The sequence below is a fragment of the Nycticebus coucang genome, chromosome 14, assembly GCF_027406575.1.
Source record: "Nycticebus coucang isolate mNycCou1 chromosome 14, mNycCou1.pri, whole genome shotgun sequence".
Classification (NCBI taxonomy): domain Eukaryota; kingdom Metazoa; phylum Chordata; class Mammalia; order Primates; family Lorisidae; genus Nycticebus; species Nycticebus coucang.
This window is the reverse complement of record NC_069793.1, coordinates 69,318,137-69,342,925: the sequence shown is the minus strand read 5'-3', so window position 1 is coordinate 69,342,925 and position 24,789 is coordinate 69,318,137. Positions and strand designations below refer to the sequence as shown.

At 54.3% G+C, this 24,789-nt stretch overlaps 1 protein-coding gene across 5 annotated transcripts; it reads left to right on the top strand.

Moving 5' to 3' along the window:
• The first annotated feature begins 96 nt into the window (after window positions 1-96).
• Window positions 97-24,155, top strand: WNT11 (Wnt family member 11). 5 transcript variants are annotated; one of them, XM_053562502.1, is made up of 6 exons: window positions 97-389; window positions 4,008-4,194; window positions 13,310-13,545; window positions 15,086-15,363; window positions 18,261-18,553; window positions 23,326-24,155. In XM_053562502.1, the coding sequence occupies exons 2-6, from the start codon at window positions 4,112-4,114 to the stop codon at window positions 23,498-23,500; spliced, it is 1,065 nt and encodes a 354-aa protein (XP_053418477.1). In that variant the 5' UTR covers window positions 97-389; window positions 4,008-4,111; the 3' UTR covers window positions 23,501-24,155. The 5 variants fall into 5 exon arrangements, with proteins under 5 accessions (XP_053418477.1, XP_053418478.1, XP_053418479.1 ...); XM_053562503.1 differs by lacking the exon at window positions 97-389 and adding an exon at window positions 396-518; XM_053562504.1 differs by lacking the exon at window positions 97-389 and adding an exon at window positions 1,339-1,460.
• The last annotated feature ends 634 nt before the right edge of the window (window positions 24,156-24,789 follow it).

Here is a 24,789-nt window from a genome sequence, read left to right as displayed (position 1 = left end):
GGGCCTGAGCCACCCGGTGGGGTTTCTGCGTGCTGACGTGGGCGGATCAAAGCGGCCGCCGGCGCCTTATAAAGCAGCTGGAGCTGCGGGCGCCGCAGATCGAGCTGTGAGACCGGGAGAGCTCCGGCGAACCGGCCGGCTGGTGCAGGCCGCGGCAGCTGAGCGGAGCGGAGAGCAGCCTGAGTCTGCGCCAGAATCCGCGCGGGACCACAGCCGGCCGCTGCTGACCGCGATTCCCGGCGTCCTTCTTGCGCCGCTCCACGAAGAGGGGCGCCCTTGCTGCTCGCCCACCCGGACAGCGCTCCGGCCCGCTGGGAACCGCGCTCGCCGCTCCCTGGGCCGGCCGAGACAGCGGGGTACGCAGGGCGCGCGGGCGAGCGCTCAGAGAGGTGAGCGGTGGCCGCCGGCAGCGGGCAGGCAGACGCTCATCCGGGACCCGTTAGGGCTGGGGGCGCCAGAGTCCAAAGGGGACTGCACTTCTCGCACCCGCCGCTACCCCATTAGGCACGCACTTCGGGGTAAGCAAACGAAGCCCTCCTGGGTACCTCTCCTCTGCAGGACTCCGAGCAATGCCCCCAGCGGAGCGCAGCGTTTGGGGCCGGGGACGCTGGCTTTAGGGAGATTCCAGCTTTAGGGAGACGCGGAGTTGGGGGTGGGCTGCGCACTTCCTGCGTACCTACCCGAGCTTTCCTGGCCTGTCCCCACTCCTCAATAGACACCCCTCCCTCCCAGGCGGCCCGCGGATGAGGTCATGCCCGAGCCATCCCGGGGGTGGGGGACTTGGATCCCGCAACAGAGGGTGTGTGTGTTTGGTGGGGCGGGAGAGGGTGGCAAAAGCAGAGAAATTCGGCTCCTACTAAATTGGGAGGCGATGGGAGGAAGCTCTGCTTTGAGTACGGACCCTAAAGGCGACTGGGGAAGGGGAGAAAGGAGTTCGTTTACAAACCTGAGCTTCAGGCTGGGGGTGAGGTGGGGTGGAGAGGAGTCCTATCCCGTATCCCACGCCACACCTAGAGCTGCCCTGAACATCTGGCTGAGCTCGCAGACGAGCCCCACGCCTCCCACCCCCTGCCGCGTAGTGCCTCCGTGTCCCTCACCGCCCTTAGGCGCGCAGCGTCAGGCTAGCGGGACAGATCTGAGCTCCCCCACCAACCACTCCCACTTCCAAAACAATTTGTCTCCGGGGTGAGCTGGTGCAACATCTGCAGCTGAGCAGACATAGCTCCAAAGATTTGCGGTTGAGGTCAAAGGTGGGTTGTGGTCCGGCCTCGCTCCGCCTCACAGGTAACCTTGAAGCAGTCGCTCTGCGTCCCTGGCTCGCGGGGTCGACTCTGCGAGCGGCGCTGCAGGAGGCTTCGGGACCAGCCAGGCGCCGACCTTAATCGCCGCGAGGACACTCTGCCCCAGTGCACAGTGCCCACTCCCGGCCCAGCACGGGAGCGTCGTGGTAGGGTAGGCTTGTAAGTCTCCTATGGCTTGGCTCAAAGGGGAGGCCACTCTAGGGGACCACAGACCTCCACAGCCTAGCCCTATGACTACCTGCTGGCCGCACAGGGCTGCGGCTCCTGCGCTACTGGCACCCTGCGTGTGCACAGCCCGGGGAGGTCCCCTACCCCGGCCGGCTACAGGCAGAATTAACTTGGACCTTCTTCCATCGCGCGGAGGAGGGGACCGCTCTGAGCTTTGACGCGGTCCCACCACATTCCCTGCCCCAAGGCAGGCTACGCGCCGGGCCTTGGTAGAGCAGTTTAGGGCTGACCACAGAACGACCAGGACCAAGAGGGCACTCTACAGCTGGTCCCATCTGCAGATGGGGACCCTGACCTGGGGCAACTGCAGCTGCAGATCGCACCTCGAACCCCGGCTTAGCGCCCCCTGGCGGGCCGGGGACTCGGGAAGGCGAGAGCGCCCTGACCCTCCCGGCGCGGGCTGAGGGTGACCCAGAGGCCTACATGGCTGTCCGGGACTCCCTTACACAGGACAAGAATAATCTGTCAGGACCCAGAGGCTCAGGCCAGTTGCTGCCTCTCTCAGCGACGAGCTGAGGCGACGAAGGCAGAAACCTGGATTAACCAGGGCTGCTCCGAGAGAGCTGGGAGTAGCTGGGGCTTGGGTGCTGTGTGAGCCTTACAGCCCCCCTCTCCCTGGGAGAGTTGGGCTAGACACGGATCCCCCGCTGTGAGTCCGCGCGCCTCCTTCCTCCTGCAGCCCCTGTACCCTCCCCACTCAGGAATGCCGGGTTCCTTGGGTGAGCCCACAGTTGAGGGGGGGCGAAGACATTTATTAGAGTTTTGATTTCCCCCACCCCACCATATTGAGCAGATATTTTTCTCCTTCTGAGAAGTGCCGTAAACTCCCACAACTAGTAAGACAAAGGGTTTGGATAGAGGCTAGAGGGAGGAGGGAGCTCAGTTACATCGATAACCCCGCTGATAACCTCCCCCCGGACTCCCAACCTAGACTTGGCACATTTTCGCTGGCGCCCCTGTGCTGGGCACCTAGCTGAGGGACTTTGCGGGGCAGGAAAAAAATGTAATTCAGGATTTTCTCTGTGCCTTCCTCTGAGTTATGCGAGAATGCTCCAAAAAACAGTGAAGTTTCAAATATGTGTATACTTAAGGCACACACGCACGAGCACACACTACACAGGTATATGTAATAGTGGAAACTTAGGCAGAGGGGCGCCCAAACACCTGCAGACTACTGGAAAGACCTCAGGAGATGTGTGAAGTCCAGTCCCTTGTTTTTATTGAAGAGGAAACTGAGGTTGGGGGTGCTTGGGGGCTTGCCCAAGCTCACAGAGCCAGATGAGAGCGTTCTTTTCGAAAGGGCTCCAGCGCCCCCCACTAAGGTGGGCCTCCTTTTTCCAACTCCTCAAACCCTTTAGAAAGGAATCCCTTTGTCTCTGATTCTCCCGAGAAGAGAGGGGCTAAGTCTGTGTATGAGTCAGGGCGAACGCCAGGTGTTGGTAAATTTGGGAGAAGCTGGAAAGGGAGTTAATGAGGTGAGAATGAAGAGAAAAAGAAAAAAAAAAAAAAAAGCCGGAAAAAGCAGCTCTGCAGGCTGCGGACGGGCGGGGTACCTGTTCCTCCGCGGCCATAGGGCGCCCCCTGGCTGCCAGAGGCAGCATCGCGCGGGCCCCACGAGCAAGCCTACTTTGCCAAGGGCCGGCTGCCCCGCCTGGGCTCCAGCCTGCAGCCCTGGCCTTCCAAAGTGGGGCGGATAAAGAGGGACTCTTAACTGTAGAAAGAGACTTGCCATCTCGTGTCTTATGCTCTCCTTCCCAGACTGAGAAACCGATGCCCAGAGCAAGCCCTAATTCCTGTCTTCTCAGGATCTTTGATCTCACCAGACTGGGTAGACCTGAGAGTAGAAAACCTGGCGTGGACCTGCATCTACCTAGCTGAACACCCCATTTCACATCTGTGAGCCTCAGTCTTATGCTCTGTGAGATGGGGTTGCTGGGAGGAGCAAAGGAGAACGTGTTAGGTGAACGGAAGGTGAATCGTGCCCAAATCACCCCAGTTTACAAAGGAGATAAACTGAAGCGCAATGGGGAAGGAGAATTGCCCAGGCCATATGACTGATAATATTGAGGTTATGAACCGGAATCTCCTGCCTGCGCCCGGGCCCCTCGTTCTCTGTTCTGTCCTTTCTGTCTGTCCTGATTTCTCCTCTGCCTCAGTGGCTTTTACCCGCCTCTGAACATCTCTTCTCGCTGTCTCTCTGCTCTTCTCTGTGAGTGTCTCTGGTTTTGTTGCCTCCTGCCCTTCCTTTCTGCTGCCTGGGTCCTAGGCCGAGGGGCTCAAAGGCGCGGCGGGTGCAGGGTGGCACTAGGTGGACACGCCCACGGCCGCACCTAACTCGAACCCCAGCCGGCGGGGAGGCGAAGCCTGCCTTGCGTTCGGCCTCTCGGGGCCCCTAGCCCTCCTTTGTAATTTGAATAAAACGCCTCCCCCGCCCTGCGCGCCGCCTTAACCCGCCGCCCCTGCTCTCCCCGGCTGCAGGCGGCGCGCGCTCAGGACGAGTGGCGGTGGCCGTACAGGCGTCTGGACTTCGGCGAGGCTTCCTCCTGGGCTGGACCCCCGGGCGCGCCCTCCGGCCGACGACGATGAGGGCGCGGCCGCAGGTCTGCGAGGCGCTACTCTTCGCCCTAGCGCTGCAGACCAGCGTGTGCTATGGCATCAAGTGGCTGTAAGTAGGGACCCTGCGTCCACGCGGAGGGAGGGCTAGTGGCTGGGGTGGTGGAGGGTGTTAATGGGCCCCCTGGTGGGGGGAGCGCGCCAGGACCTAGGAACCCAAGTTGGCTTGGGAATCATGGGCAAATCATTCTAATTGAGAACCCATTGTCTCCCCTGTAAAATGTTGTCCTTACCTTCCATGGGCTTGCAAAGAGGAAGCTAGACAGGGCATGGAGGGCGATGAAATTGCCCTGAACTGACAGTTGTGCAAAGGCCACTGAGTTGCAGGAGACCTCTACCCGGGGAAGAGGAAACAGACACCCCAGGCGAGGGGCCTAGTGCCCCAGTCTTCTTGACCCTAGCTGGAGATCTACAAAGACAGTCCTGACCCCTCCACCTGGGTGACCTTGGGGAAGTGTCACTCTACCTCTTGGTACCTCAGCTTCTTCCTCTGTCAAAGGAGGATGAGATACTCCACTCCACTCAGATCAGATGGGGAGAGGCTCATGAAAGAAACTTGCTACTGTCACATGCTGTGCACATGTGCAGGGCATTCTCTTAGATACTAATTATTAATGGAGAGGTGGGTGGGAGAGAGAGGCCTTCCTTAGCAGGAGGGAGTGCAGACACTGTGGGGCTGTGGGCAGTGCAGGCAGAGCCGAGGAGGAAAAGCCAGCCCCTTCCTGGAGGAGCTGCCCTCTGGGCTGGGAGAGATAAGCCCAGGCCGTAAATAACTTCACAAGTGTCCAGTGCCCCAGGAGAGACCAGTGTTATGGGGGCCCAGAGGAGGGGAGACCACCTGGTGGGGAGCACAGACCTGGGACACTGGAAAGCTTTTTCAGGGGCAGGGGCCTTAGGGACTGAATAGCTATAGGGAGCTTGGCTGGTAGAAGCAGGGGGAGGAGAGCGCTCTGGAGGGGAGCCCCTGAGCAAAGGCCCAAGGGTGATTGGGAAAGTCCAGGACAGGACACAGGTCTAGAGTTTGGGGTGGGGGCAGGGAGCCATGCAGATAAGACAACAGGGGACAAATTATAGGGGCTGGGAGGGTTTGTGGATTAGCTAGAAGACAAGGTGATTGTGGCTGGGCCGCCACAATCTGGAGGTCACTGGCCCTGCCCCTTCTGGGGCTGAGTTATTGATTAATTGATGATTCAAGAGGGGCACCCCATCTTCCTTCATTTCCTGCTTGCAAGGAGAAGCCTGGGCTCAGTGGTTGTCCAGCCTTAGGTCCCCAGCTCTTCCTAGCTGTCCAATCACCTTTCAGCTGCTGGGTACCCAGCACTACTCTGTTCAGTGAGTCCAGGCCCCCACATCCTGCACCACCATTTTACAAATAAGAAAACTAAGGTCCAGAGAAGGAGAAGATTTGTTAGAGGGCACAAGGAACTCCAGGGGCTGAGAATGAGTCCTGGGTGACATTTGCTGTTCGTAAGAACATTATGGGGAACACAGCTATCATCCCTGCTCTACAGTGAGGCTCTGAGAAGGGTGTGATGCACACAAGCCCCCAAGCCTGGCATGTTTTGGAGTAGATGGCTGGTTAACCCCAGCACTCGTGTTATTCATCCCCACTGCAGAGTTCAGGCTGCAACAGAAATGGGTACAACTCAGTTCCTGCCTTAAAGAAGCTCCCAGCCTGCTGGGGGAGATGGACACATAGAAAATACAAAGCGGACTTTGTTCCATGTCCTCTGAGAGGGAACATGGGAGCCAGAGGAGGAGTGGTCAGTCCCACCTAAGAGAGGAGCCTGGGGCTGGGCTTGGAAGGACAGGTAGGATTTTGCTGGGCAGAGGTACAATGCAGAGCTGACATCCTGGGCAAGGTATGGGCACACTCAGAGATACCAGGACAAGAGCCTGCTCCCAAATGCCCCAACACTGCTCTCAGAGTTCTGGTCATTTAATTTTGGTAATGCTGTACTCCTTTGCGGGAAGTGATAGTCTTATCACTACCATTTCACAAATGAGGAAAATGAGGTATGGAGAGATTAAATAGCTTTCCCAAAGTTACACGGATAGTTAATGGTGGCTGTGGGATCAGAACCCAGGCAGACAGGCTCCATGAGGCCAAACCTGTTGATAATGGTTAAACTCTTTCTGGAGCTTAGGTTAGAGGGGAAGTGGGAGAAAGGGTGGAGTTAAGAACGACAGTTATATATGTGTGTGTATGTGTATATATAGACATATGTGCAGGCCATGTATACATATGTATGTTATACATATAAGCTTATGCATCCTTACACACACATGTGTACACACACACAGCCTTGTAACGTGCTAAACACTGTTCTCAGTGATTTGTGTATATTGTTTCATTTAAATCTCCCAACTACCCTGTGAGGTGGCTTCCATTGTTCCCCCATTATACAGAAGAGGAAACGGAGGCCAGAGGGATTTTTTACCTAGCAGGGTACCATAGCTAGCACGCAATAGAGGCAGGATTTGAACTATACTGTCCGGCTCTGTGGCCTGTTGGGAAGTTTACAGAGAGGGTGGGAGATGAGGGTTCATCCAGGAGGCTCAGCTGTCCTGGGGTTATCCTAGGGGGCTGTGCTGCCTTGGGCTTTGGAAAGTGACCTTGAGATGAAAGCACATTTGACACAGGAATGAAACCAGATGTGGCTGAGTGACCTGGAATGCTCACCAGGAGGGTGCCTGGGGCAGGCTGAACCTCTAGGATAGGGGCCAGGGGAGCAGGTTCGGAGCCTGGCAGCCCACACAACACCTACCCAGAAATAACCCCTACCTTACCTCCCCAAGCTAGACACTGGGAGCAAGTGTCAGGGGAATCTAAGTCTGGGATGTCTACCCACTTCCTGGATACCCTGGGTGGGGAAGGGACTAAGGATGGTCAGGCTGCCCAGTGATAGGAAAGGCCCAGTCTGGCTGGGGGAGCCCATAAAGGTCACAGCCCTCCCTGGGCAGCCCATGCCTGCTGCCTCTCAAGCAAGAGTCCCAAGAGACTCTAGAAGGGACACAGCTGCTGCCAAGTGGGATGGAAGGAGCCCCGGACTGGGAGTCAGAGTCCCAGTCTGAGCTCTCCTCTTGCATGATCATGGGCCCAGGTCTCAGGCTAATCCATCACTTCAGCCTCTCTGAAGCTCAGTTTCCTCAGCTCCAAAATGGGGGTGGGAATAACCCTACGTTGGGATCTGGGAGGCCTGGAATCTAGCTCAGCTCTGGTTAGCTATGTACAGAGCAGGGAAAGCCCTGCCCTTTCTGGACCTCAGTTTCAGATCAGGGTTGCATGATTAGGGTTGGGGATGCTGTGGAAGCTGCCCTTCAGCATTTTGGCTGACAGTGTCAGACAAGGCCAATCAGGGCTTCACCTTGCAGGATGAGATGCCAGGGTGCAGGCCGGGAGCCCACAGTGAGCGGGCTTCCATCTCTGAGGTCTAGGCAGTCTTGGGTGTGAAGGAGACCTAGTGTTACTTCTAGGCAGGACTGGGTCTGCCTCAGTTTCCCCATTTACAGGGGGAAGGGAACTTGATGGTCCCTCTTGGCCCTGGAATCCTGGGACAAAGCCTAGGAGAGAAGAGGAGGCCTCTCAAGCCGTAGGACCCCAGGAGTTCTCCTTCCTGAGCTGACAGTTGTACCCCCCAGCCCAGGGTGGGTGGGTAAAGAAGGCAGAGTTACGAGGAGACCTGGGTCCTAGACCTGGGGCCTGATTGAGGACTCTTGACTTGTCATGGAGGGAGAGGTCCCCAAGGCTGCCCCAGGGAGGTAAAAGGAAGCCCGAGAGCCTGCACTTGCCTGGGTGGACTTGAAGCCAGGTTCCTGCTCCACCCTTCTTGTTCAATGGACACCCAAAGACAACCAATGGGGAACAGGGTCTCCTCAGACTCCATTGTTCTCCCACCCCAGGTCAGCTTGGTCCAGACACAGAGAACCATAGGGCTTCCCAGGATAAGACTTGCGGGCCCCTATGCCGGCCCCCAGCCCTGACTAGGGTACCCCCCCACCCACCCCGGAAGTGTAGATATGGATGTGAGGATCTACCCTATCACTGACTTTTGACCTCACCCTATCTCTCCCCTGACAGAAGTGGGGGCTGCCAGTCCACACTGTGGGTGGTGCTGGTACAGGGGACCTTCTGAGCCCAGCTCTGCCGAAGATTTCACCCGGTAACAAGTGGGCTGGTAACACTGCTCAGCACCGTGGGCAGCAGGCTTCAGAGCTATAGAGCGAGGCCCTGGGCTCAGGTCACATGAAAGAGCCCAAGCCTGGCTGCTGGGTCTTGGCCTAAAATTCATCATATGCCTGACCCTGTGCCTAGGGTCAGAGGGGTGCTGTGGAGGGCAGGTCCAGGGAGAAGGCCCTTCTTGGAAAGGGGCCTTACTTGGGTTAGGTACCCTAGGCTGCCTGAGGGTAGGGGCCCTGGCAACTGCAGGGAAACACCTCAGTGATACACAGGGGAGGGAGGGCAGTGAGTAGGCTCTGTAGTGAACCAGGCAGGTGATGATGACAACGAAGGCCCTGTCTAGAGGCATTAGCTGGGGAGGATCACCCAGGTGGGAAGATGGCCTGGTGTAGTGGAAAGGGAGAGAGAGGATTGTGGCTCAGGCAATGGGGAGGTTAAATCATTTGCCAGCTTGTGTTACCTAAATTGTCCTTGCCATGGGAGCCTGCATTGGTTGTGGACATTGATGGAATGGATGGGGAAATCGAGGCAGGGCAAGGGGCAGTGACCTGTCCAAGGTCATATGGTGGGGGAGTGCCTGAGCCAGAGCTCGAACCTGGGGTCTCTGCCCTAACCAGTCCCAGGAGAGTTCCTGCCTCCTGAATTTGAGAGAAGGCCTTGCCACCCCACAGGGCTGGGCACAGGCCTTGCCTGTGAACTCTGAGTTCCCTCCTGTCCTTTCTTCCACCCTCTCCCCCAGGGCCCCACCCCCAGATAAACTGAAATGTTTCCAATTAGGGGTCTGCCAGAGTGAGGCAAGCCGAGATGTCCACATGGGTAATTCCCTGCCTCCCGCCCTAATCCTTGATTGCCTCCCCAAGGGGGATTTAGTTAGAAACGGTCATTACCACTAATTACCAGATGACCGCATGGCCCTCCTCAGGAGTGGAATCTGCTGCCTCCTGCCTCCTGATCGCTGCTTGCACCCGTGGGCCGGCCTCGCCAGCACGCCAGGGCTAGCTACTTCCGCAGGCCCCAGCTCCTTGACCTGTGGGGCAGGTCCCTGGGCTCTGACCTGCCCTGTGCCCACTGGGGCCCTCTAGAACAGCTTCTTCCTTATACATTGGCTGCCCGGGAAATTGGAGCCTCATCTGGGAGGTGCCCTTTTAGCACCCTCTCTCTTAGCCAGCTGGGGAGGCTGTGCTGCCTTTCTCAGGGACAGAGAGGCCAAACCCAGAGTGGTTCCGGTGACCCAGCCAGTGAGACTTCTGGCACCAGGAGCACAGAGCTCCTCTCCCTGAGAGCCATGCCACCCAGCCCTCAGGGGCTGCCCAAACTGAGCTCCTGGAAAGAGGCTTAGCCCACATCATCCCACTTCTTGGCTTGAGTACAAGCCCAGGGACGACATGGAAGCAACCCATGGGGCTGGGACGCCCACTGTGCCTGCTGCCAGCCTGACGTTTCATTCACGGTCGCTCATGTAACCATTCCCACTTTAAAATGCAGAAAACTGGCTCAGAGAGGGAGGGAAGGGTGAAGATCAGAGTGGGCTCGGGACAGGCTGAGCAGACTGCACAGAGCAGAGCAGGATGGAGAGGCCATGCCACCTGCAGGGACTGACTGCCCAGCGCCAAGAACTTGACTTGCCATCCCCGGCCCTGCCTCTGTATCCTTCCAAGGCATGAAATGAGTGGTTGTGTAAACTGGGAAGTGCTGTACCTGTGTGGGGGCTGACACTGCACAACAGCATCATGCGTGTGAACAGTATTTGCTGGGTGGGGATGGAAGGCTGTTAACAGCCAAGAAACATGCTGCGGTGCTGACATTTGCCTTTGTGTGGTCAAGGCCCACCCAGGACAGGCTGCAGGGAGTCAGGCAACAGGCTGCCCAAGAGGGTGAGGCCAGGGAGGGCTGGAACCTTTCCATTTAGGTCAAGGACCATGCCTGAAGTCTGCTCTGTGGTATGCTTGTGCTGGGTGCAGGGACCCAGACACCCCAAATATTTCCCTGCCCATAGTATATGAGGGGTAGGGACAGGCCAGGTTGCAGTGAGGGGAGACTGCTTGGGACACCCACAGTTGATCTCAGACAGGAGGCACTGGCCATGCTGAGTTATCCTCAGCCCACTTCCTGCGTCTCTGGGAAGGTTTCTATCTTTGGGGGCGACAGGGTAGATGGGGCATGGCAGAGAAGGAGAGGCAGGAGGAAATAAACTAACCTATTACTTAATGAAGCACATATTATTCAGCCCTCGCAAGATACCAGAGTCCTTAATTTACAGTTGATGCCCAGCGGGGGATAGCAATTTATCCAAGTTTGCACAGCACATAGAGGGCAGAGCTAGAATCCAGACCTTCTCACTCCCTCTGGTTCAAGATTCACCTGGCCACAAGCAGGAAGTCTTCTCTAAGAAAACTCCAAATGCTTTGCATACATTTTGTTATTTATGTCTTACTCCTTTTGAAGGCGTATTTATCATTTCTTTCTTTCTTTTTTTTTTTTTTTGATTTTAGACTGAGTCTCACTATGTCGGCCATGGCGTCACAGCTCATACCAACCTCAAACTCTTGAGATCAAGTGATTCTCTTGCCTCAGCCTCCCAAGTAGCTGGGACTACAGGCGCCCACCACAACACCTGGCTATTTTTTGTTGCAGTGGTCATTGTTGTTTAGCTGGCCTGGGCCAGGTTTGAAACCTCCACCCTCGGTGTATGTGGCTGGTGCGGTAAGCACTTTGCTACGGGCAACGAACCTATTTATCATTTCCTTAGAGCAGATGAAGACCAAGAGGCCCAGAGAGGTTGGGTAACTTACTTAGGTCACACAGCTGGTACTCAACACCCTGTGCTTTTCCCTGAATAAGCCCAGGAGCTAGAACAGCTGGGTCATTGACTTATAACTATTGATAGGTTTATCCGGCCATTAGCCTAGGGATACCTTACTGAATGAGTCTAGGAAGAGTTGGTGCTTAGTAAATATTTCTCCCACAAATAGATCAAGTTCATTTATTCCCACAAGTATAGGAGCCAGGGAAAGGCACTCCTGGCATCAGGAAAAGCTTGGGCAAAGACATGGTGGTAAGACAGTCCCTGTCAGAGACTACTGTGGCCAGATACTAGGTTGAGACCAGGGGGGTGGGGAAAGCTGGGAAGCTAGGCTTTGAGGGTCCCTGAATGTCAGGTGGCAGCCCTTGCCTTTGACTGGATAGGCGTAGGGAGGCTGCCGCAGATGGGAAAAGACCACCAAGGCAGTAAATGTAGTAGCTTCCATCACTGAGTACTGACTGCAGCACTTAGCCCTGGGCAGAGCACGTGACGTATATATTCTGACACACATGTCTGATTTAATCCTTCAGATAATGTTGCGGGTGGTGGGAGAGGAGTAGTGAAATGACTTGCTCAAGGTCATAAGGTGAATGATGGAGCCCAGAGTCTACCCAGGCCTGCGCTATTCCCTTAACACTGGGCTGCCTCTCTCAGGACGCAGACCTCACCAGGTGTCAGCCCCAGCCCTGACTGAGGACCCTTTAGGCTGCAGCATAGGGGGCACTCTTCACTTTTGCCTGCAAATACGGCCTCTTCTTGTCCCTCTGTCCCTGCAGATCTCTGCTGGATTGATGAGAGCCAGCTGCCTCTGGGTTCCAGACACCCCTATGCTGTGTGTGTGTGTGTGGGGGGGTGCTGCGGGCAAGTTGATAAGGGGTCCTCTAGGGCTGTGAGGTCCCTTCAGCCTGCCCTTGGATGAAGTGCTGCCTGCTGCAGCCTGCTCCTCCAAGAAGGCTGGCAGAGCAGCAGGGCCATGAGGGACTGGCACTAGAGTCTTAGAATCCTAGAACCAGGATCTGGGAGCTTTTAGATCCTATAACATCACCAAGGGTCATAGAGACTCCCCTAGGCCAACATTTCTCAAGCAGAGGGCTTTGTGCTCGTGTGCTCAATAGATCCTCTGAATTAAAGAAAACCAAGCCTGTCACTTTGCTGCAAGACTTCTCGGGACCTTTAAAATGTTAATGTGCATGAAGACTCTCCAAGGGGTTCAAAGTACATTGTATTCCCCAAATGGATCTCTTTTTTTCAAGAGTATCTCACTTAGCCAGGTGTCATGGCAGGCGCCAGTAGTCCCAGCTACCTGGGAGGCTGAGGCAAGAGAATTACTTAAGCCCAGGAGTTTGAGGTTGCTGTGAGCTGTGACGCCACAGCACTCTACTGAGGGCGACATGAAGAGACTCTGTCTCAAAAGAAAAAGAGTATCTCACTGGAACCCATCCTGGTAAATGTGGTTTATAAGTACAGACACTGAGGCCCACAGAAAGGGGCAATGATTTATCTAGTTTTACACAGCAAGTTAATAGCCACGTCTGGATTAGATACTAAATTTTCCAAGTTCCAGGTCATTACAAAACTGAGTGGCTCTTTAAGCCTTTCCTAACAATGCCTCACATGGATATGAGACTTTACAATATAATAAATGGATTTAGTAATTAAAAGAAACAATGATGGAAAACTCCTAACTCATGTTGTGTATATAGTAAGGGCTCAATTAATAGTGTGGATAATTATTATGATTACAATAATCCAGCATTTAGCATGGTTTCTGGCACATAGCTGCACAGTGTTGAGTGAATGTTGAATAAAGACTAATAATTTACAGCTGCAAGAACTAAATAAGGGAACTGATGTGTGTGCTTTGTGAACTGGAAAACTGATTTTTGTTAGGAGAATCATAATAAAGCTTAGGTAAGATGGGACTTGATGGTCATTCTATGTTATGAATAGGGCCAGAGGCCAGAGAGGGACAGTCATATATGCCCAATGTCATAAAGGAGTAGGTAAGGGATATATTGCTCTGGCACGTGGCACTTTGCCTCCTGGTTTCCTGGCACCTTCCAGGAATGGTTCCCAGAGACCACAGAGGGGAAGGCTGGGGCCAGTAGCGCGGGCAGAGGCACCATTGGCCCCTCACAGCCCTGTTTTTCCTTCCACCCGTGGTTACTTTTCGGCGTTGAGCAGGGCACTATCCAAGACTCCGGCAGCCCTGGCGCTGAACCAGACTCAACACTGCAAGCAGCTGGAGGGCCTGGTGTCAGCGCAGGTGCAGCTGTGCCGCAGCAACCTGGAGCTCATGCACACCATTGTGCACGCCGCACGGGAGGTGATGAAGGCCTGCCGCAGGGCCTTCGCTGACATGCGCTGGAACTGCTCCTCCATTGAGCTCGCCCCCAACTACCTGCTTGACCTGGAGAGAGGTAGGAAGCTGGCCCGGCTGCTGGGGCTGCTGAATGCACGTGGGTAGGGGCGAGTGAATTCAGGCATAAATCTACGTGTGTTTTGATAGGTGGAGGAATTCATGGATGGAGGGATTGTGGATTCATGAGTGGATGAATGAATAGATGGGTGATGGATGGATACGCAGATGGATACAGGCATGGATGGATGGGCATCTGGATGGATGAATCAATCATAGATATGGGTAATCAAGCATGAATTAATGATTGAGTAAATGTATAGATGAATGAAGGTTTCAGCACCGGGAAGTCTGAATGACGTTACAAATACATGTGGTCCCTAATGCATGAATGAGGGAATGACCTAGCCCTGCTGCCCTTGATGCCACATTTCAGGGGGCTCTTGGGAGGGGAGTATGTGAAGGAGAACACCGGAGCCCACCCTCAGGGGTAGACAGGTGTACCGCACATGACACTAGACCAGCCTGGCTGAGTGGCTGTGTGCTGCACGAAGTAGGGCAGAGATGGAAGAGCATCTCCTGTGGGGAAGACTTCCTGGAAGAGGCGGCTTCCCTGGTGGGATGAGGGGACCTGTGCGCAATAGAGAGGCTCTTGACAGACAGAAACAGCCTAGTGGGTCTAATCTTTCCCCTACTTGGTAATAACTCCCCTCATGGGGCCTGAACATAATAGCGAATGTTCGTGCAGCACTTGGCATCCTTCCTTCCTTCCTGAATTATTTGAACTCCGGCCTGTGAGGTAGGTATTATCACCCAGGTGCTGCAAGTAAGGAAACTGAAGCTGGAGACGGAGAAGTGACTTGGCTGGCTAAGAAATGGAGCGGGGGCGCAGACCCAAGGCCAGGAGCCCCACACCTGGGGCTCAGGGGTGTCTTATTAGTTTCCTAGGTTTGTTGTCACCGTGTACTACAAACTGGCTGGCTTCAAACAACAGAACTGTATTGCCTTACAGTTCTGGAGGCTGAAAGTCCAAAATCAAGGGCAGGGCTATGCTCCCTCTGAAGGTGCGAGGGAAGGATCCTCTTCACTTGCTCCTGGCTCCTGGTGGCTGCCGCAAGTCCAGTGTTCTCGCCTTGCGCCTGCCCCACTTCAGTCTCTTCCTCTGTGTTGTGTATCCGGAATTTCCTCTGACAAGGACGCCAACCTGTTTCTAAATAAGGTCATGTTCACAGGTACAGGGGCCAGAACGTGAACATATCTTCTGCAGGGCCAGAGCATGCTTTTTGTGCACTTCTCTGGCCCATCCCAAGCTCAGGGCCTAAGCCTTCATTTCTGTAGAGCAGCCCCTAACCCCAAGTGCAGGGCAAGCAAGGTCAAAGTCTTATGGGTGAGGTTGTGCCTGTGGGTCATGAGTGAGTGTGGCAGGCAGCTGGTATATTTGGGGCAATTGAGGGAAAAGCAGTGACAGCCTGATGGCCCTGCTGCTGTCCTCTGCCAGTACCACCCTCGTTACATGGGTAGGATGAAGGAAGAGGGCCTTATACTTGGCAAAGTCCTCTCCCTGAATCCCTGCCTGGCTGACCCACCCCTCCCACCTCCAGGGACCCGGGAGTCAGCCTTCGTTTATGCGCTGTCGGCCGCCGCCATCAGCCACGCCATCGCCCGGGCTTGTACCTCCGGTGACCTGCCCGGCTGCTCCTGCGGCCCTGTCCCAGGTGAGCCACCCGGGCCCGGGAACCGCTGGGGAGGATGTGCGGACAACCTCAGCTACGGGCTCCTCATGGGGGCCAAGTTTTCCGATGCTCCTATGAAGGTGAAAAAAACAGGATCCCAAGCCAATAAACTGATGCGTCTACACAACAGTGAAGTGGGGAGACAGGTAACCACCCACCCCACCCACCCCAGCTAGTGCTTGTGCCATTGGCCAGAAAAGGGCCTCCCAGTGTGCCCCAATGGAGGGGGGTTGGGGGGATGGGCCCCAATCAGCCCATACCTGGCAGGGGTCAACCTTCCTCAGCTCTTCCCTCTCCAGCCACTTGGGGCTTGCCTGACTCCTCCTCCTCCAGGGGGTCCACTGGGATTTGGGTTGTCCAAGCGGAAGGAGCCTGAAGGAGTCAGGAGCTCTGAGTTCTGGCCTTGGCTCTAGTTTAGTGATGTTGGGCAAGTCACTTCCCTTTGGCCTCCGTCATTCCATCTGTGAGATGGTGGGATGATCTGGCGCTAAATCCCCAGCTGCCTGTGCTCAGGTTCTCCCCTGGGGTGTAGAGAGGGCTGTGGGAAACAGCCTTGTACTAAAGAGCCATCTCCTTGGATCTACAGAGTGGGAGTCCCCCTCCCACCCAACCCCAACTCAACCTCTAGAAACAGTTTGCCTCTGAGATTTATTATTATCACCTTTTTGTTAATTCTTCACCTCATTGCACAAAAGCTTGGGCACGAAGGCGAATGAGCACACCTTTTTATTATTTGAAAATTAAAAATCTACAAAACTTAGCTCAATGCCTGTGGCTCAATAGTTAGAATGCTGGTCACATACACTGAGGCAAGTGGTTTTGAATCCAGCCCGGGCCTGCTAAACAACAATGACAATTGCAACAAAACAATAGCCGGGCGTTGTGGCAGGCCTTTGCAGTCCAGCTACTTGGGAGGCTGAGGCAGGAGAATCACTTAAGCCCAACAGTTTAAGGCTGTTGTGAGCTGTGATGCCACGACACTCTACCAAGGGCAACATAGTGAGACTCTGTCTCAAAATAAATAAATAAATAAATAAATAAATAAATAAATAAAAGTCTACAAAACTTCACACCAATTCATGTTGCGCTATGCTCAATACTCCATCGGTTTTCTCTCCTGTGGTTCACAGAACAGCTCTGGGGCAGGTGCCATTGTCCCATTTTCATAGATGCTCATGGGGCAGGGCTGGTGCTTATCCAGAGCCACATGTGCAGGTGGCATCTCACCGACTCCCGCCTGCACCTGTAAGCCCCATTTTACAGAGGCACCACGTGAGGCCAAAAGAACGTAAGTGGCTCAGTCATGGGGCACAATGAGCCCAGGTCTGTGGGACTTCTAGTCCAGAGGCTTCCATGTCTCCACCTTCTCTGACTGGTCTCCATCTTGAGTGAGGATTCTAGGATGTCCAGGCCATCTTTGAACAATAAAGGAAAACTGAGGCCAAATCACACTGTGGGTTTGTAGCAGAGCCTTGCCAAGGACTCAAGACTTCTTCCCAGCCTGCTGACTTACCTCTACCCATGAAGATCCAGCCCCCATGCCCACCTCCAAGGCCAGGCTAGCCGGAGCCTCTTCCTGCCAGGGCACAGCCCACCCCTCCCCCCAACACAGTCCAAAGAGGGTCCTCAGCCTTAGGGCACATTAGGCTTCTCCCTGAGGTCAGCTACAAAAAAGGTGCAATACCCCCCAAGCTGCAGGGCTGTGTGAGGACTAAACGACCCCTCTCCTCACCTTGTGCTGAGGGACTGAACCTAATTACTGTTCCTTGAGGACTCACAAATCCTTTGATGGCCTGTGGTCCTGTTTACTTCATTCTTGGGCCCTCCACAGCTTTGCTTAGCAAATTCCAGATTTTATATCCAATTGGACTCCCTCAGTCCCCACTTTCTGGCACTGGTGAGGGAGAAGGAATGAGCAGCTACTCACTAAGTGATCTGGGGCAAGTCCCTACCCACTCTGCCTCAGTTTCCCTATCTCTCTGATGCAGAGGGGCACGGCCCAGGTGACTCATGACTCTTGCAGCTCTCTGTACAGGACAGGTGGGAGGGCAGGCCTGGGCAGGGGGATCCTAGCCCTGAGTGGAAAGAAGCATTTAAAAAGCAGAACTGTGAGGCCCCTGGAAGACATCTAACTCCTGCCTGTCAGATACAGATGGTGAAAGTGTGACCCAGGGAAGCTGGTGGCCCTGAGTCCTTTCTGAAGCTGGGGCTAGAGTGGCCCACACCTCTGAGCCTGAATCTCTTCACTGTCCACTGCAGTTGTTACTTAAAATAATTTTTAAAAAACCAAAATTGATTTAGCTTTTATGGTTCATCTCATTGAATCCTCACAGCACTCTGCAGGCAGGAACTAAATGCACACTTTGCACAAAGAACACTGAGTCCCTAAGTGGTGATGTGGCCTGCTGAGGGTCCCCTGGCAGGAGCACTGGCAGTGGAGAGACCAGCTGGGGTGCAGGTGGGGCACGCACTCCCCCTCCTCTTGCCCCCCCATCCCTCCCTCACTCCCTTCCTTCCTTCCTTCTCTTCTTTTCCTCCTTCCTTTCCAGCAAGGATTTAATGAGCTCCAGTTCTGAGAGAACTGTGTGGAACAATTTAAAAAGCCACTTATGGAATCACCCTCAGACCTGGGTTCAAATTCCAGCCCCATGATTTTCTAGCTGTGCAATCATAGGCATGCAATCTTAGCCTCTCTGAGCCTTTCTTTCCTCTTTGTAAAATGAGGAAGACAAGATACCTCCCTTGAAGGGCTGTTGTGATGAATAACCTACATTATGTGCGAGAGCACTTGGTCTATAGTAGGTATCCAATGATGGCATCTCTTATCCCTGCAAATGCCTCTCTTCCTGCCCCTCAGCTTCCTCCAGGTTGGAGGAAGCCCCCAAACACCTCCAACCTTTACAGCGAAACTCCATCACTTGAGGCTTGAGTGGGCAATGAGTCCCTGAGAGCACCCAGCCATGTGGTGTGTGGGGCCAGGGTCCCCGGGCAGGCCAGGGAGGGGGCTTCAGCTACCCAGCCCAACGCACTCCCCTGTCCGCAGGCTCTGCGTGCCTCTCTGGAAATGAAGTGCAAGTGCCATGGGGTGTCTGGCTCCTGCTCCATCCGCACCTGCTGGAAGGGGCTGCAGGAGCTGCGGGATGTAGCCGCTGACCTCAAGACCCGCTACCTCTCAGCCACCAAGGTAGTGCACCGACCCATGGGCACCCGCAAGCACCTGGTGCCCAAGGATCTGGATATCCGGCCTGTGAAGGACTCGGAACTTGTATACCTGCAGAGTTCGCCTGACTTCTGCATGAAGAATGAGAAAGTGGGCTCTCATGGGACGCAGGACAGGTAAGGGCTGGTGCCGCCCCAACAGGAGAGGCCAGCCGTGTTGTACTTGCTGCTCCCCAGCTCAGGACCAGGCACACAGTTGGCACCCGATTGGCATTTGGGGAATGGAGTCCCTGCCTGGTCAAGGGAGGTGGCCTTGGGGATGCTGAGTGCAGATGCCAGGGTCCAAGGGCCCCCACAGAGCTTCTGGGAGTGCCTGTTCGGTATGTCCCCCTGGCAGGAGCCCTGAAGAATGGATACTGGTGGAGACCCCCAGCCCACCCTCCCACTAGTGGGGGGAGACAGAAGAGAAGAGACAACGACTGTACTGGGAGACAGGGGATAGGAAGAGGCTGTCCAGCGTGAACTAGGAGCTTAGTTAATGCCTGTTAAAGGAATAGATGGAGGGCAAATGTCATACAACCTGCTTATTGGATGAGAGGATCTGAGAGCTGGGAGTGGATCATGCCTGTAATCCTGGCACTCTGGGAGGCCAAGGCAGGAGGATCCCTTGAAGTTAGGAGTTCGAGACCAGCCTGGGCAAGAGTAAGACCCCCCCCATCTCTACTAAAAATAGAAAAATTAGCCAGGCTTGGTGGTAGGTACCTATATTCCCAGCTACTTGGGAGGCTTAGGCAGGGGGATCACATGATGTCAGGAGTTTGCAACCAGCCTGGGCAAGAGTAAGACCCCGCATCTCTACTAAAAATAGAAAAATTAGCCAGGCTTGGTGGTAGGCACCTATATTCCCAGCTACATGGGAGGCTGAGGCAGGGGGAATCACTTGAGCCCAAGTGTTTGAAGTTGCTGTGAGCTGTGATGTCATGGCACTCTAGCCTGGACAACAGAATGAGACTTTGTCCCCCCCAAAAAAACCAAGCACCACAGGAGTGAGTGGTACCACAGGAAAGTAGGGGCAGCAGCCAGCCTGTGGCCACAAAGGGGTTCACACAGTGCCAAAGGAGAGAGCAGGCTGCCTGCGTCTATAGAGCAGTGTCTCCCAACTTGCTCAGACCCTTATTCTGGGCCTCAGATCCTCCTGTCTCCTCCTGGGGACCCACTGGTCCAAGTTTCAGAGCCAGGGCTGGGGGCCCTACAGTTGGCCCTACAGTTGTGGCTGCTGCAGCCAGCTCAGGCTGGGAAAAGGGGAGTGGTGATTGCACACCGACACCGTGTGCAAGCCAGGTGGAGCTGGTGAGGATTCAGGTGGGCAGAATTTCCCAAAGACCTTTCTGGAGAAAGCTAGTCCTGAGATACTGTAATAGAAAGTTCTGCAGTCAAATACGCTTGGGAAATTCTCCTTGGTGATTCACAAGGCACGAGAACATATTAAAGGCTCTGAGGAATCCCACAGTAAAGGATCTGTTAAAGCCAGTGTTTCCCAGAGGTGTTTGGCTATGGAACTCTTTTATTAAGGCGCCCCTAATAGCATTCCACAAAACTAGTGTTCTTGGGGTTAAAAGAATATTGAACCAGAGAGCGGGTGTTTGGGAACGTGTCTGGCACATAGTTGATGCCCCGCCAGCATTTACTTCCTCCGCAGCCCACGTTCCTTCTCCAGCAGAGGGAGGGGTGGCTTAGGGGCTCCCTCCCCACAGGCCAGGGGCAGCAGGCACTGTGAGGAGGCCCAAGCTCCCATCTGGAGGCCAGATTGAGGGGGTCGGGCGGTGTGAAGATGGAACCAGGTCAGACCCGGAGACAGGAAGGAATGAGAGGCTGGGCTGAGGTAGATGGGGATGGGGGAGGAAGTGGAGGAGGCAGAGGATGGCTGGGGGAAGCCCAGAGAAGACTCCAGAGCAAAGAGAGGGTCTCCCTGGACCTATGAGCGGCTCTGTGTGTGTGTCAGGGAGGGCACAGCTTCCTGGCGGGGTGAACCTGAGCACATCCTTCACTAGTCTGAGGCTCAGTCTCACCTTCTTACCATGGGGAGGCCAGCGCATAGCTCATGGGCAGGCTGTGATCTCCAGTTACACTTAATCTGTGTCTGCTCCATGCCAGCTTCCCTCCTTCCCTCCCCCTCAGGCTGCAAGGGCTCTCTCTCCCAGCTGTCCTCACACTATTAGAGAGGATCCCCCACCCGCATGACTACCCACCCTCCTCCTACTGTTCCCCTGGGAGTGACCCTTGCACACATCTGTATTGGTCAGCTTTGGCTGCGCTAACCAAACAACCCCAACTTCTCAGTAGTTTAAACTATAAACACTTCTTGTACCCATTACATGGGGCTGTAATGTGTGAGCTGTGGCCCTGCCTGGCTCTGGCAGGTGCTGGTAGGTGGGAAGACCTCAAGTGCTCAGGTTGTGACAGGGGAAATCCCAGGGCAAGAGGAGCCCAGAGAGGCCCCGACCCAGCCTGGACATCAAAGAAGGATTCTGGAGGAGGGGAAATGTGAGCTTTATTGGGTCCGGGGATATGGTATGTGGAGGGTTGGACATAAATGAGCTTTGTTAATTGTGCCAGGCATGTGCACAGGCGGTATCTCTGTAGAGACCGGCTCACTAGTTGGGATGATGCCTTGTAGCCTGCCGAAATCTAACCTGGGGAGACTGAGGCCTAACCAGCAGTCGATACTCCAAACCTCAGCCCTCTTGTTGTTTCTTCCAGAGACCTATACCCCTGAAACTTGCCCCCACCAATGGCCTGCGCCACCCTATGCCCTGCCAGGCATCCCAGAAGCCCTGCCCTGTCCTAGACACACTGCCAGTTCTGGTCTGGCTGTGATGTTGGAGGCCAGGTTTTCAAACACTGCATATCAGGGATCTAAAAATTAAAAAAAAAAAAAAAAAAAGGATCTGTCTTCTTTCTACAACTGAGGGCAGAGTGGTCAGTCAGAGACTTTAGGATAAAGCAAAGGGGGACTCATGGATGTTGAATAGGTAAACAAAGCCCAGAAAGGTTAAGCGACTTGCCTTTAGTCACACAGCCTGTCTGTGGTGAAGCTGGGGCTTGAACCCAGGTCTGCCTGGCTCTGGGGCATGTGTTCTTCTTGCTGTTCTCCTGCCTCTGGCCGGGGCTGCCTGCAGACCACATACAGGTCACCTGCTGACTCTCTCCAGGGGCTCCCCTCTTTCCCAGCCCAGGTCTGGGTCTCCACCTCTTTCTAGCCTTCCTGCCTCCAGCCCCCACTTCTATCTGCTCTCTCACTATTTTTGGAGCAAGCTGGGGCCTTTGCCTTTGCCCAGGCTGCTCCCTTTACCCTCAACACCCTTTCCCTCCTTTGTGTATTAGTCCTGAGATTCCTGCTCATCTTTCCTCAATAGCCTGAGAGACCTTTCTTTTTCCAAAAAGCCTTCCTGCACTCACAGACCTTGTGCTTACTCTGGGAAGGACCTGTCACCATTCTGTGCCTTAGTTTACCCACCAATAAATATGAGGATTAGACTCAGCCTTCTCTAGGGCTTGCCTATGTTGGACATTTTGGGATTCCTCTGTCCACATGGCTATGGGGACCCCTTTGTCCCTGCCCAGGGCTCTGAGACCTGATGCTATGTCCTCACCTGCATCAAATAAAATATCCCCTCTTAATAGCCAGGCGTTGTGGCAGGCACCTGTAATCCCAGCTACTTGGGAGGCTGAGGCAAGAGAATCGCCTAAGCCTAGGAGTTGGAGGTTGCTATGAGCTGTATGACGCCACGGCACTCTACCAAGGGCAATAAAGTGAGACTCTGTCTCTACAGAAAAAATGAAAAAAAAAAAAAAATCCCCTCTCTAGTTGCAGCCCAGCTAAAGGAACCACCAATCTGAACAGATTTTTTTTTCATTAGAAGAACTGATAGCAACAGAAGGATATTTGCATTTTACGGGGCCCATCAATGTCTTTTTGTTGCACAGAAGTGATTCAGGAAGAAATTCAGCCCCTGCCAGGACCATGGGTTCCGTGCTTTTAGGTTAAGGATAGTAAGCAATGGCCTTGGCTTCAGCAAACCTGAATTTATGCCTCCGACCTTGGTTTAGGCTGTGTTCATGGGTATAACAGGCATCATAATCCCACCACACTCGGCCAGTAGTCCTAGGACTACTGGGAGGCTAAGGCAGGTAGATCCCTTGAGCTTAGGAGTTCAAGACCAGCCTGAGCAAGAATGAGACCCCCGTCTCTACCAAAAATAGAAAAGAAGAAATTATCCAGGAATTGTGGTGAGTGCCTGTAGTCCCAGCTAGTCAGGAGGCTGAGGCAGGAGGATCATTTAGGCCCAGGAATTTGAGGCTGCTGTGAGCTATGATGACATCACTGCACTCTAGCCTGAGGACAGAACAAGACTCTGTCTACCCTCCACAAAAAAAGACAAAATCTCCAGCCACCCTGAGGACCTTGCCTACCTCTAGTAAGATAAAATAATGGAGGGAAGATCCTCTCCTGTGGGAGGCACGTGGCCAACAGCTGTGTACCCTCTGCAGACAATGTGCCAGCTGCTCCCTCAGCCCCATACCCAATGCCATTTTGAGTGTTTCACAGTTTATCCCAGGATTCTAAAAATAACAACACCTTTACGTCTGTCACAATATAAGTAAAGATTAAATATGAAGGCAGGACTGCTAGATTGGTTTTTGAAGGTCCTTTAGATCTTTAGGAATAGAAGAAACAGAAAAAGATACCTCTAAGTATACAAAGCAACCCCATAATTTTGATAACTGTTTCTTAGAAATAGGGAGGAAGGTGCAAGTATCCTTAGGTAAGAGCATTAGTTAAAATTCCCCAAAGATTGAGACGCCTTCCAAGAGGGGCTGTCAGTGGCTGCGGGGAGGATGGGAGTGTGGGGTGACAGGAACCCTCACTGACCTCCTCCCTCCACCAGGCAGTGCAACAAGACATCCAACGGCAGCGACAGCTGCGACCTCATGTGCTGTGGGCGCGGCTACAACCCCTACACAGACCGCGTGGTCGAGCGGTGCCACTGCAAGTACCACTGGTGCTGCTACGTCACCTGCCGCAGGTGTGAGCGCACCGTGGAGCGCTATGTCTGCAAGTGAGGCTGCACTGCCGCCCGCAGAGCGGACTGCTGGAGAGCCCTCAGCAGCCGGGCCAGGTTCCTGGACGCTCTCTGTGGATTTCTGCTTGCGAATTCCAGATGCCTGGCATGGGAGGTGGCCTGTGTTTTGCCCACACTTGGAAGCCACCAGGAACAGAAGGCCTGGCCACCCTGGAAGGAGGGCTGAGACATCAAAAGAAACCGACAAGATTAAAAATAACTTGGCAGCCAGAGGTCCTGGAGTGCCCACAAGCTGGGCTAAGAATCCAGGGGCATGGGATTGGTGAGACTGGTGTGCATTTGACCTTTCAGGGCCAGAGAGACCAGCCCTCTGGGAAGGGATCTGCTCACCCTCACCAGAATGTTCTGAGGGACTCCCAGCCCAACCCCAGGGTCTGAACCTGCTGGGCCTACCACATGGAACCACTAGCTTGGGTTGTAAATGTATTTTTGTTTTTTGTTTTTTCTTCCTTTGGGATGTGGGAGCTACAGAAATATTTATAAAACATAGCTTTTTGTTTGGGGCAGTTCTCCTCAATTCCTCTTTATATATATTATATATATATAAATATATATATAATGATCTATATTTTAAAACAAGCTTTTTAAACAGCCGTATGAAATAAATGCTGAGTGAGCCCCAGCCCGCCCCTGCAGTTCTGGCCTTGTCAAGTGAACTCAGCAGCTCCTGGGGCTGGCGGGGAGGACTCTCCAGTTTCCAGGCAAGGCGGCTTGCGATTGATGTCCCCACACCCCTCCCTGCCCCCCCCAAAACAAGCCCACACCCAGCCCTGGCCCGGATCTCCCTGTAAGATCTCTTGGTCAAGGGCGAGGACAGATGTCTTGAAACATAAACCCAGCTGGCAGCTTCTTTGCTCCTTGGGGACACGCATGCAGGCACACTGCACGGCCTGGCTATGTGCTCAGGCCCACCAGCCAGCTTCAGGAGCTGGGGGTGCAGGCCTCAGGGAGGTGGAGACCCCACTCCAGCTAGACCAGCTGGGTTGTCTGTGTGACCCTGAGGGAGGCCCCCATTTATAGGGTGGTGGTGATGAAGGTTGGGGGTTGGGAAAGACCCAGGCCTCGTGCCTGGACCAGGCTGGTGGCGGACATGGTGAGAAGTGGTTGGATTCTGGTTCTGTTTGAAGGTGGAGCCAACAGGACTTGTTCTCTTTCTGCTTGTGGGGTGTGAGGGGAAGGAGGCCCGAGAATGGATGCCAGAGTTGGCCAGAGCACTTGGAAGGACAGAGGGGCTGAATGCTGAGATGGGGTTCAGATGTGAACACTCAG